Source organism: Sander vitreus, chromosome 23 (assembly GCF_031162955.1).
Source record: "Sander vitreus isolate 19-12246 chromosome 23, sanVit1, whole genome shotgun sequence".
Classification (NCBI taxonomy): domain Eukaryota; kingdom Metazoa; phylum Chordata; class Actinopteri; order Perciformes; family Percidae; genus Sander; species Sander vitreus.
In genome coordinates this window covers 22,756,949-22,769,448 of record NC_135877.1, presented here as the reverse complement: position 1 = coordinate 22,769,448, position 12,500 = coordinate 22,756,949, and the positions used below count along the sequence as shown (strand labels likewise).

At 28.2% G+C, this 12,500-nt stretch overlaps 1 protein-coding gene across 2 annotated transcripts in view; it reads right to left on the bottom strand.

Moving 5' to 3' along the window:
- sncga (synuclein, gamma a) overlaps positions 1 to 12,500 on the bottom strand; it is a 22,286-nt gene that overhangs the window by 366 nt on the left and 9,420 nt on the right. The window contains exons 3-6 of one of the 2 annotated variants that reach the window (XM_078281582.1): positions 6,282 to 6,409; positions 5,879 to 5,905; positions 3,777 to 3,824; positions 1 to 308 (exon numbers count right to left, since the gene is read on the bottom strand). The exon at positions 1 to 308 is cut by the window's left edge and continues 366 nt beyond it. In XM_078281582.1, coding sequence (XP_078137708.1) covers positions 3,777 to 3,824; positions 5,879 to 5,905; positions 6,282 to 6,409 — 203 coding nt within the window. In that variant the 3' untranslated portion in view covers positions 1 to 308. The remainder of the gene's footprint in view (positions 309 to 3,776; positions 3,825 to 5,878; positions 5,906 to 6,281; positions 6,410 to 12,500) is intronic. The other variant, XM_078281583.1, reaches the window with a different exon arrangement.

The window sequence follows — 12,500 nt, the reverse complement described above, 5'->3', positions numbered from 1 at the left end:
AATCTCCAACATAACCAGTGACATTTCTCCATCAGGTTAATGTTGTACAATGTTTTCCTTTGAAGTAAAAGTACAAAGTATGTCAATAGTACACAGTTAAGTTGCATATTAAGAAGTTATTTTGGGGTTCAATGGTTCTGGAGAAAGCTACAAGCAGCGGTACAGTCAGTCCGTTCCAGACAGACACGTTGTGAGCTTTAGTTACACACAGTGAGAGGTTAACGTGTCAGGGAGGGGCAGGGTCTTCTCTCGCTGCTCATTGGACAGGAAGAAACAGGAAGTGACTGCTGGTCAGGGAGGACGACATTCTGAGAGAGACACAAACACAAAATGAAGGTTAATACATGTGTGGTTTTTATATTTTGTTACAAATTACTACTATATACTAAATGATGACTATATCGTATAGTTATTTAAGGAATTACGCATCACAGGTGTTTATTTACTGCAGTACTCCAAAGTACCCCTTGACTGCTCTAGAGAAGTGATACCCAACCAGCAGGCGTGGTAGAAGTATTCAGATATTCAACTAAAAAGTCATAATATTTCAGGAAAAAAAGTCATAATATTTCAGGAAAAAAAGTCTTAATATTTCAGGAAAAAAGTCTTAATATTTCAGGAAAAAAAATCATAATATTTCAGGAAAAAGTCATAATATTTCAGGAAAAAAGTCATAATATTTTAGGAAAAAGTCATAATATTTCAGGAAAAAGTCCTAATATTTCAGGAAAAAAAGTCTTAATATTTCAGGAAAAAAGTCTTAATATTTCAGGAAAAAAAATCATAATATTTCAGGAAAAAGTCATAATATTTCAGGAAAAAAGTCTTAATATTTCAGGAAAAAAAATCATAATATTTCACGAATAAAAGTCTTAATATTTCAGGAAAAAAAAGTCTTAATAATTCAGGAAAAAAAGTCATAATATTTCTAGAAAAAAGTAATGAAAAAGTCATAATATTTCAGGAAAAAAGTTATAATATTTCAGGAAAAAAGTCATAATATTTCAGGAAAAAAGTCTTAATAATTCAGGAAAAAAATCATAATAATTCAGGAAAAAAAGTCGTAATAATTCAGGAAAAAAAGTCGTAATATTTCAGTAATTAATAAATAACTCCCTTTGGGGATCAATAAAGTATCTATCTACATAAAATAGGGCTTCCACCAGTACCCATTGGTAGGCTGCTGGGTATGAACTTATGAACATATAGTACTAATCAGGGCCTGAAATGAACACCCAGCCACATGCAAATGTGGGTGAATTTTGCCATTAAGGTGAGTTAATCTAATCTAATCTACCGGCCATGTTGGCGGCTATCCGGTGAGAACTAGTGATGGCCAAATGAAGCTTAACGACGCTTCATGAACCATATTCTTCGTTATCCGAGCCCACTAGATGGCGTCTCTGACCACACTGAGTTACCATTCCTTGAGCCTTTTTCTTTAAACCAAGAGCGCCATCTAGTGGGCTCAGAAAATAAAGAAAAGGGTTCATGAAGCTTCGTTAAGCTTCATTTGGCCATCACTATATGAGACATGAAGAAGGCGAACAATGAGCAGCTGACAGACATCGAGTGAAGGAGAGAGAGATGATGTCACTCAGACAACCAGCGATGTGTGGTACAGATTATAAAACTACTATATTATGACTTTTTCATTACTTTTTTCCAGAAATATTATGACTTTTTTCATCAATTTTTTTCCTGAAATATTATGACTTTTTCATCACTTTTTTTCCAGAAATATTATGACTTTTTCATCACTTTTTTCCAGAAATATTATGACTTTTTCATCACTTTTTTCCTGAAATATTATGACTTTTTCATCACTTTTTTCCTGAAATATTATGACTTTTTCATCACTTTTTTCCAGAAATATTATGACTTTTTCACCACTTTTTTCCAGAAATATTATGACTTTTTCATCACTTTTTTCCAGAAATATTATGACTTTTTCATTACTTTTTTCCAGAATAATTATGACTTTTTCATCACTTTTTTCCAGAAATATGACTTTTTCATCACTTTTTTCCAGAAATATTATGACTTTTTCATCACTTTTTTCCAGAAATATTATGACTTTTTCATCACTTTTTTCCAGAAATATTATGACTTTTTCCATCACTTTTTTCCTGAAATAATATGACTTTTTTCACTACTTTTTTCTTGAAATATTATGACTTTTTCATCACTTTTTTCCAGAAATATTATGACTTTTTTCACTACTTTTTTCCAGAAATATTATGACTTTTTCATCTACTTTTTTCCAGAAATATTATGACTTTTTCATTACTTTTTTTTCCAGAAATATTATGACTTTTTCACTACTTTTTTCCAGAAATATCATGACTTTTTCATCACTTTTTTCCTGAAATATTATGACTTTTTCATTACTTTTTTCCAGAATAATTATGACTTTTTCATCACTTCTTTCCAGAAATATTGACTTTTTCATCACTTTTTTCCAGAAATATTATGACTTTTTCATCACTTTTTTCCAGAAATATTATGACTTTTTCATCACTTTTTTTCCAGAAATATTATGACTTTTTTCATTACTTTTTTTCCAGAAATATTATGACTTTTTCATCACTTTTTTCCAGAAATATTATGACTTTTTCATTACTTTTTTCCCAGAAATATTATGACTTTTTCACTACTTTTTTCCAGAAATATTGACTTTTTCATCACTTTTTTCCAGAAATATTATGACTTTTTCATCACTTTTTTCCAGAAATATTATGACTTTTTCATCACTTTTTTCCTGAAATATTATGACTTTTTCATCACTTTTTTCCAGAAATATTATGACTTTTTTCATCTACTTTTTTTCCAGAAATATTATGACTTTTTCATCACTTTTTTTCCAGAAATATTATGACTTTTTTCATCTACTTTTTTCCAGAAATATTATGACTTTTTTCATCACTTTTTTCCAGAAATATTATGACTTTTTCATTACTTTTTTCCAGAAATATTATGACTTTTTCATCACTTTTTTCCAGAAATATTATGACTTTTTCATCACTTTTTTTCCAGAAATATTATGACTTTTTCATCACTTTTTTCCTGAAATATTATGACTTTTTCATTACTTTTTCCCAGAATAATTATGACTTTTTCATCACTTTTTTCCAGAAATATTATGACTTTTTCACTACTTTTTTCCTGAAATATTATGACTTTTTCATCACTTTTTTACAGAAATATTATGACTTTTTCATCACTTTTTTCCTGAAATATTATGACTTTTTCATCACTTTTTTCCAGAAATATTATGACTTTTTCATTACTTTTTTTCCAGAAATATTATGACTTTTTCATTACTTTTTCCCAGAATAATTATGACTTTTTCATCACTTTTTTCCAGAAATATTATGACTTTTTCACTACTTTTTTCCTGAAATATTATGACTTTTTCACCACTTTTTTCCTGAAATATTATGACTTGAGATTTTATAAAACACCTGTGATGCGTAATTCCTTAAATAACTATACAATATAATAATAATTACATATACAGTAGTAATTTAGTGATTGTTACTATTTAAAATGTAGCTATAAGTGTTTTCCAGTTACACCGATGGTGCAGCGCTGTATTGTGCCTCTAAATAAAATAACTATTCTTTTTTATGTTTCTACCAAAAATGCTTTTCTGTGGTCAGGGGGCACTTAGATGAAAACGTATGTCAAAGGGGGTACCTAGAATAAATCCACTGCTGAAAATAGACCCCAATAAAGTTCCTGTTCCGTGTTCAATTGTCGGTAGTTTTTCTCACCTACTGTTCAGTCTGTTCTCCCGCTGCTTCTGTTTTCGGGAGGTCGGCCTGCAGGAGAGAAGGAGCAGAGAACATAATAACTCCACCCGCAGGCTGCTGGCTGGTCACGTGACATTGGCTACAGAGCTGTTAAAGCAATACAGAGCTTCCTGCCGCTGGCTACAGCGCTTCCTGCCGCCGTCTATCAGCGGCAGTTAGTAGATGTGTTTACAGAGCTCTGTGACGCTGACTATGGTGCTCCATCAGGTTGGAAATTGGAAATGGATTTATTTGAAACAGGGACAATGCACAAATAAACATTAAACCTGTTAAACAAGAGAATATGTCTTGGACCAGGTTATAGCAGCAATTGCTAATTTCCACCTGTAGTCCCTCACAGAAGTTGGTCACAGAAGTTAGTGGTTCAGTTACCCGAGAATAGGTGACTGTGAGCCGGGTACAGAGCACTGCCAGCTGCCGTTCGTTTTGGCGGAGATTGTAGTTAAGTTTAGACAAGAAAAAGTGAGCGTTATGCAGTTTTAGGCACCGAAACAACTAGGAAAAAGATGGTAAAAGATGAGGAAAAAGATGGTAGTTTGGATTAAAAGACTCCCAAAGAACACACATTTCCTGGGTGAAAGGCTTTAGTTTTCCCCAGGAAGTGACCACCGGTCCCTGGCTTGAAAGTCCTGTGTTGTAGCACCCACCCATCACCCTGCTGTCCTCCCTGCGCCGCCTGACGCGTTCTTATACAGGAGCAGTCAGTGTGGTGCAAACAAAACGTGGAAATCATACAAATTACAGTGCTTATCTTTTCGTAGTTTTTCGAACATGTGGTTCATGAGAACAGGCTGACATAATATGAAAGCCAACAGGAGTTTATTTCTTGTTTTATTTCCCGGCCTTTACTTGTTTGTGTTTTTTTAAACATCCGCTAAACACACCAGACTCCATGTAAATAATCAGGACTTTTATCATTGTAAAATACACTTCATTCAAAGTCGACAGAAACTAAATAAAACCATGAAAAGCCGTTTTAGGTCGTCTTTACACCTTACCAACCCACCCAACTCTAGTTTTGGTTGAAATAAACACATAGTTCATGATTTACATGTGCACATGTATTGGCTCTATACACGCTAAAAGTATTGCTTTTTTAAATGGAGTCTGGTGGGTTTCTGATAAAAGAATAAAGACCTTTGTTCTTATTACAAAGTGGTGGACTTAAGATAGTTTTTGCGTAACAAACAATGTTTTATTTTCTGCCAGCGTTAAACCATGCATCCTGCTCCTTCATACTTTGTTAGTTTAATAAATGTGTTAGTAGAAACCATCGTCACACGTTGCTGTTAGCAGCTTTTCAGCAATGTTGTATCTCTGATTAAATATCTCTAAATCCCTTCAGTAAGAGTGCAGGAAACACCTCAAAAGTTTACTAAAGTACAGTACTGGAGGACATTTACTTAATAACTTTTCACCACTGATTGTTGTCGAAATTTACAGTATTTTTAGACTTGGTACTTAAAACTTTAAAGTTTTTTTGGCCTTTACCTTGTTTCTCACAATATTGTGAATTATTTCTATAATATAAAAAAAAACTCAAAATATTTTAAAAAAAATGTCTCCAAAAATAATAAAAATTCCAAAATATTTAATTATATTTCCTAAAATATTTACATTTTTTCTACAATTTTTAAAAAAATCTAAAAATATTTTTTTTTAGATCTAAAATATTTACATTTTTTCTAAAATATTCAAATTTTTTCTAAAATAATTTTCTTTCCTTACTCAAAATAAAACAAATTATTTCTAAAAGTGTTAATGCCCAAAAACATCTGAAAAAGCAAAAACTACACAAATGTCAAAAAAAGTGACAAAAATGTAAAAAAAATAAATAAATGGAAAAACGTTAACAAAAAGGTGTCAAAAACAGCAGAAATATTGCCCAGGACACCAGATTGTTTTGGGCCAGCTCTGCTCTGCACTCACACAGTCTCAAACATTAAATGATTTCGTGCAGACGATGTCGCTGTAATGAAGAAAAGCAGATTAATGAAGCCGTTAGTTTAAAATCATTCATCAGGCAGCGAGCATCATAACATGCTGCATGACCAATCAGGCACCTCCTCAGCCACTGGTCCCGCCTCCTCCTGTTCCCGACCAATCACCAGAGAGTTGTGAAGACAGAAAATAAAAGTTATCAGCACAATACAGATTAGAATATTATATATTATGATTATTGTATAGGACGATTTATCAATATTTTATCTTGAGGTTTTTGTTCATATTTCCTATTTCTTTGTTCATTTACCTGTGAAACATTTTATCATTTGTGAAAAAAATATGTTAATTTTTTTGCAGAGAAAATGAGACTTTACATTTTTGTTATACTTTTTTAAACTACCTGCAACAACCGTCTCTAAAATAACCAAAATAATTTATGAACTAAATTAATCACTATTTGCTGTGACAGTAAAATGGATTGATTGATTGACTGACTGTTGTTTTGGAGGGGTCATCTCTTACCGTGCTGACGAATCCGCTCGCCAAAGCCGCGTTCTCCACCCCCTCCACCGCTGCCTGGGCCACCTCATTGGCCCCGGCAACTGCAGTGTCGGCAACAACGTTGGCCTGTTCTGTTGACTTGTGGGCGACTGGAAACAGAAAGTCATAGTATATATGTTGAAAAAGTTATAGAAAAGTCATAGTATAGTATGTCGAAAAAGTCATAAAAAGTCATAGTATAGTATGTCAAAAAAGTCATAAAAAGTCATAGTATAGTATGTCGAAAAAAATCATGAAAAAGTCATAAAAAGTCATAGTATGTCGTAAAAAAAGTCATAAAAAGTCATAGTATAGTATGTCGAAAAAAATCATAAAAGTCATAGTATAGTATGTCAAAAAAGTCATAAAAAGTCATAGTATAGTATGTCGAAAAAAAATCATGAAAAAAGTAATAGTATATTATGTCGAAAAAAAGTCATAAAAAGTCATAGTATAGTATGTCGAAAAAAGTCATAAAAAGTCATAGTATAGTATGTCAAAAAAAGTCATAAAAAGTCATGGTATAGTATGTCGAAAAAAGTCATAAAAAAGTCATAGTATAGTATGTCGAAAAAAGTCATAGTATAGTATGTCGAAAAAGTCATAAAAAGTCATAGTATAGTATGTCAAAAAAGTCATAAAAAGTCATAGTATAGTATGTCGAAAAAGTCATAAAAAAGTCATAAAAAGTCATAGTATAGTATATCGAAAAAGTCATAAAAAGTCATAGTATAGTATGTCGAAAAAGTCATAAAAAAGTCATGAAAAAGTCATAAAAAGTCATAGTATAGTATGTCGAAAAAAATCATGAAAAAGTCATAAAAAGTCATAGTATAGTATGTTTAAAAAGTCATAAAAAGTCATAGTATAGTATGTTGAAAAAGTCATAAAAAGTCATAGTATAGTATGTCGAAAAAAATCATGAAAAAGTCATAAAAAGTCATAGTATAGTATGTTGAAAAAGTCATAAAAAATCATAGTATAGTATGTTGAAAAAAATCATGAAAAAAGTAATAGTATATTATGTCAAAAAAGTCATGAAAAAAGTCATAAAAAGTCATAGTATAGTATGTCAAAAAAGTCATAAAAAGTCATAGTATAGTATATCGAAAATGTCATAAAAAAGTCATAGTATAGTATATCGAAAAAGTCATGAAAAAGTCATAAAAAATCATAGTATAGAATGTCGAAAAAAATCATGAAAAAGTCATAAAAAGTCATAGTATAGTATGTTGAAAAAGTCATAAAAAATCATAGTATAGTATGTCAAAAAAATCATGAAAAAGTCATAAAAAGTCATAGTATAGTATGTCAAAAAAGTCATAAAAAGTCATAGTATAGTATGTCAAAAAAGTCATAAAAAGTCATAAAAAGTGATAGTATAGTATGCCGAAAAAAGTCATAAAAAGTCATAGTATAGTATATCGAAAAAGTCATAAAAAAGTCATGAAAAAGTCATAAAAAATCATAAAAAGTCATGAAAAAGTCATAGTATAGTATGTCAAAAAAGTCATAAAAAGTCATAAAAAGTCATTAAAAAGTCATGAAAAAGTCATAAAAAGTCATAGTATAGTATGTCTAAAAAGTAAAAAAGTCATAAAAAGTCATAGTATAGAATGTCGAAAAAAATCATGAAAAAGTAATAAAAAGTCATAAAAAGTCATTAAAAAGTCATGAAAAAGTCATAAAAAGTCATAGTATAGTATGTCAAAAAAGTCAAAAAAGTCATAGTATAGTATGTCTAAAAAGTCATAAAAAGTCATAGTATAGTATGTTGAAAAAGTCATAAAAAATCATAGTATAGTATGTCGAAAAAAATCATGAAAAAGTCATAAAAAGTCATAGTATAGTATGTCGAAAAAGTCATAAAACGTCATAGTATAGTATGTTGAAAAAGTCATAAAAAGTCATAGTATAGTATGTCGAAAAAAGTCATGAAAAAGTCATAAAAAGTCATAAAAAGTTATAGTATAGTATGTCGAAAAAGTCATAAAAAGTCATAGTATAGTATGTCAAAAAAGTCATAAAAAGTTATAGTACAGTATGTTAAAAAAGTCATAAAAAGTCATAGTATAGTATGTCGAAAAAGTCATAAAAAGTCATTAAAAGTCATAAAAAGTCATAGTATGTTGAAAAAGTCATAAAAAGTAATAGTATAGTATGTCAAAAAAGTCATAAAAAGTTATAGTACAGTATGTCAAAAAGTCATGAAAAAGTCATAAAAAGTCATTAAAAGTCATAAAAAATCATAGTATGGTATGTTGAAAAAGTCATAAAAAGTCATAGTATAGTATGTCAAAAAAGTCATAAAAAGTCATAGTATAGTATGTCGAAAAAGTCATAAAAAGTCATAAAAAGTCATAAAAAGTCATAAAAAAGTCATAAAAAGTCATAGTATAATATGTCGAAAAAAAGTCATAAAAAAGTCATAGTATAGTATGTCATAAAAAAGTCATAAAAAGGTCATAGTATAGTATGTCGAAAAAAAGTCATAAAAAGTCATAGTATAGTATGTCGAAAAAAGTCATAAAAAGTCATTAAATATAGTCATGAAAAAAGTCATAAAAAAGTCATAGTATAGTATGTCAAAAAAGTCATAAAAAGTCAAAAGTATAGTATGTCAAAAAAGTCATAGTATAGTATGTCGAAAAAGTCATAAAAAGTCATAGTATAGTATATCAAAAGTCATAAAAAGTCATAAAAAGTCATAGTATAGTATGTCAAAAAAAAGTCATAAAAAGTCATAGTATAGTATGTCGAAAAAAGTCATAAAAAAGTCATAAAAAGTCATAGTATAGTATGTCGAAAAAGTCATAAAAATCATAGTATAGTATGTCGAAAAAGTCATAGTATAGTATGTCGAAAAAAAGTCATAAAAAGTCATAGTATAGTATGTCAAAAAAGTCATAAAAAAGTCATAAAAAGTCATAGTATAGAATGTCGAAAAAAATCATGAAAAAGTCATAAAAAGTCATAGTATAGTATATCGAAAATGTCATAAAAAAGTCATAGTATAGTATATCGAAAAAGTCATGAAAAAGTCATAGTATAGTATGTCGAAAAAGTCATAAAAAGTCATAGTATAGTATGTCAAAAAAGTCATAAAAAATCATAGTATAGTATGTTGAAAAACTCATAAAAAGTCATAGTATAGTATGTCGAAAAAAAGTCATAAAAAGTCATAGTATAGTATGTCGAAAAAAGTCATAAAAAAGTCATAAAAGTCATAGTATAGTATGTCGAAAAAAGTCATAAAAAAGTCATAGTATAGTATGTTGAAAAAAGTCATAAAAAGTCATAGTATAGTATGTCGAAAAAAGTCATAAAAAGTCATAGTATAGTATGTCGAAAAAAAGTCATGAAAAAAGTCATAGTATAGTATGTCAAAAAAGTCATGAAAAAAGTCATAAAAAGTCATAGTATAGTATGTCGAAAAAAGTCATAAAAAGTCATAGTATAGTATGTCGAAAAAAAGTCATAAAAAAGTCATAGTATAGTATGTCAGAAAAAAGTCATAAAAAGTCATAGTATAGTATGTCGAAAAAAGTCATGAAAAAAGTCATAAAAAGTCATAGTATAGTATGTCGAAAAAAGTCATAAAAAGTCATAGTATAGTATGTCTAGAAAAAAAGTCATAAAAAGTCATAGTATAGTATGTCGAAAAAAAGTCATAAAAAAGTCATAGTATAGTATGTCGAAAAAAGTCATAAAAAAGTCATAGTATAGTATGTCAAAAAAAGTCATAAAAAGTCATAGTATAGTATGTCGAAAAAAAGTCATAAAAAGTCATAGTATAGTATGTCGAAAAAAGTCATAAAAAGTCATAGTATAGTATGTCGAAAAAAGTCATAAAAAGTCATAGTATAGTATGTCGAAAAAAAATCATGAAAAAAGTCATAAAAAGTCATAGTATAGTATGTTGAAAAAAGTCATAAAAAGTCATAGTATAGTATGTCGAAAAAAAGTCATAAAAAAGTCATAGTATAGTATGTCGAAAAAAGTCATAAAAAGTCATAGTATAGTATGTCGAAAAAAGTCATAAAAAGTCATAGTATAGTATGTCGAAAAAAGTCATGAAAAAAGTCATAAAACGTCATAGTATAGTATGTCGAAAAAAATCATGAAAAAGTCATAAAAAGTCATAGTATAGTATGTCTAAAAAGTCATAAAAAAGTCATATTATAGTATGTCGAAAAAGTCATGAAAAAGTCATAAAAAGTCATTAAAAAAGTCATAAAAAGTAATAGTATAGTATGTCAAAAAAGTCATAAAAAGTCATAGTATAGTATGTCGAAAAAGTCATGAAAAAGTCATAATATAGTATGTTGAAAAAGTCATAAAAAGTCATAGTATAGTATGTCAAAAAAGTCATAAAAAGTCATAGTATAGTATGTCAAAAAAGTCATAAAAAGTCATAAAAAGTCATAAAAAGTCATAAAAAGTCATAAAAAGTCATAAAAAGTCATAAAAAGTCATAGTATAGTATGTCGAAAAAAATCATGAAAAAGTCATAAAAAGTCATAGTATAGTATGTCGAAAAAAAAGTCATAAAAAGTCATAGTATAGTATGTCGAAAAAAAGTCATAAAAAAGTCATTAAAAAATAGTCATGAAAAAAGTCATAAAAAAGTCATAGTATAGTATGTCAAAAAAAGTCATAAAAAGTCATTGTATAGTATGTCAAAAAAGTCATAAAAAATCATAGTATAGTATGTTGAAAAACTCATAAAAAGTCATAGTATAGTATGTCAAAAAAGTCATAGTATAGTATGTCGAAAAAAGTCATAAAAAAGTCATAGTATAGTATGTCAAAAAAGTCATAAAAAAGTCATAGTATAGTATGTCGAAAAAAAGTCATGAAAAAGTCATAGTATAGTATGTCTAAAAAGTCATAAAAAAGTCATAGTATAGTATATCGAAAAAAGTCATTAAAAAATCATAGTATAGAATGTCGAAAAAAATCATGAAAAAGTCATAAAAGTCATAGTATAGTATGTTGAAAAAGTCATAAAAAATCATAGTATAGTATGTCAAAAAAATCATGAAAAAGTCATAAAAAGTCATAGTATAGTATGTTGAAAAAGTCATAAAAAGTCATAGTATAGTATGTCAAAAAAGTCATAAAAAGTCATAGTATATTATGTCGAAAAAGTCATAAAAAATCATGAAAAAGTCATAAAAAGTCATAGTATAGTATGTCAAAAAAGTCATAAAAAGTCATAAAAAGTCATAGTATAGTATGTCTAAAAAGTCATAAAAAAGTCATATTATAGTATGTCGAAAAAGTCATGAAAAAGTCATAAAAAGTCATTAAAAATCATGAAAAGTCATAGTATAGTATGTCGAAAAAAAGTCATAAAAAGTCATAGTATAGTATGTCGAAAAAAGTCATGAAAAAGTCATAGTATAGTCATCAAAAAAAGTCATGAAAAAAAGTCATAAAAAGTCATAGTATAGTATGTCGAAAAAAGTCATAAAAAGTCATAAAAGTCATAAAAAAGTCATAGTATAGTATGTTGAAAAAAGTCATAAAAAGTCATAGTATAGTATGTCGAAAAAAAGTCATAAAAAAGTCATAGTATAGTATGTCGAAAAAAGTCATGAAAAAAGTCATAAAAAGTCATAGTATAGTATGTCAAAAAAAGTCAGAAAAAGTCATAAAAAAGTCATAGTATAGTATGTTGAAAAAAGTCATAAAAAGTCATAGTATAGTATGTCGAAAAAAGTCATAAAAGTCATAGTATAAGTCGAAAAAAAGTCATAAAAAGTCATAAAAAAGTCATAGTATAGTATGTCAAAAAAAGTCATAAAAAAGTAAAAGTATAGTATGTCAAAAAAGTCATAAAAAGTCATAGTATAGTATGTCAGAAAAAAGTCATAAAAAATCATAGTATAGTATGTCAAAAAAGTCATAAAAAGTCATAGTATAGTATGTCAAAAAAGTCATAAAAAGTCATAGTATAGTATGTCAAAAAAGTCATAAAAAGTCATAGTATAGTATGTCAAAAAAATCATGAAAAAAGTCATAAAAAGTCATTAAAAAGTCATAAAAAAGTCATAAAAAGTCATAGTATAGTATGTCGAAAAAGTCATAAAAAGTCATAAAAAGTCATTAAAAAGTCATGAAAAAGTCATAAAAAGTCATAGTATAGTATGTCAAAAAAAGTCATAAAAAGTCATAGTATAGTATATCAAAAAAGTC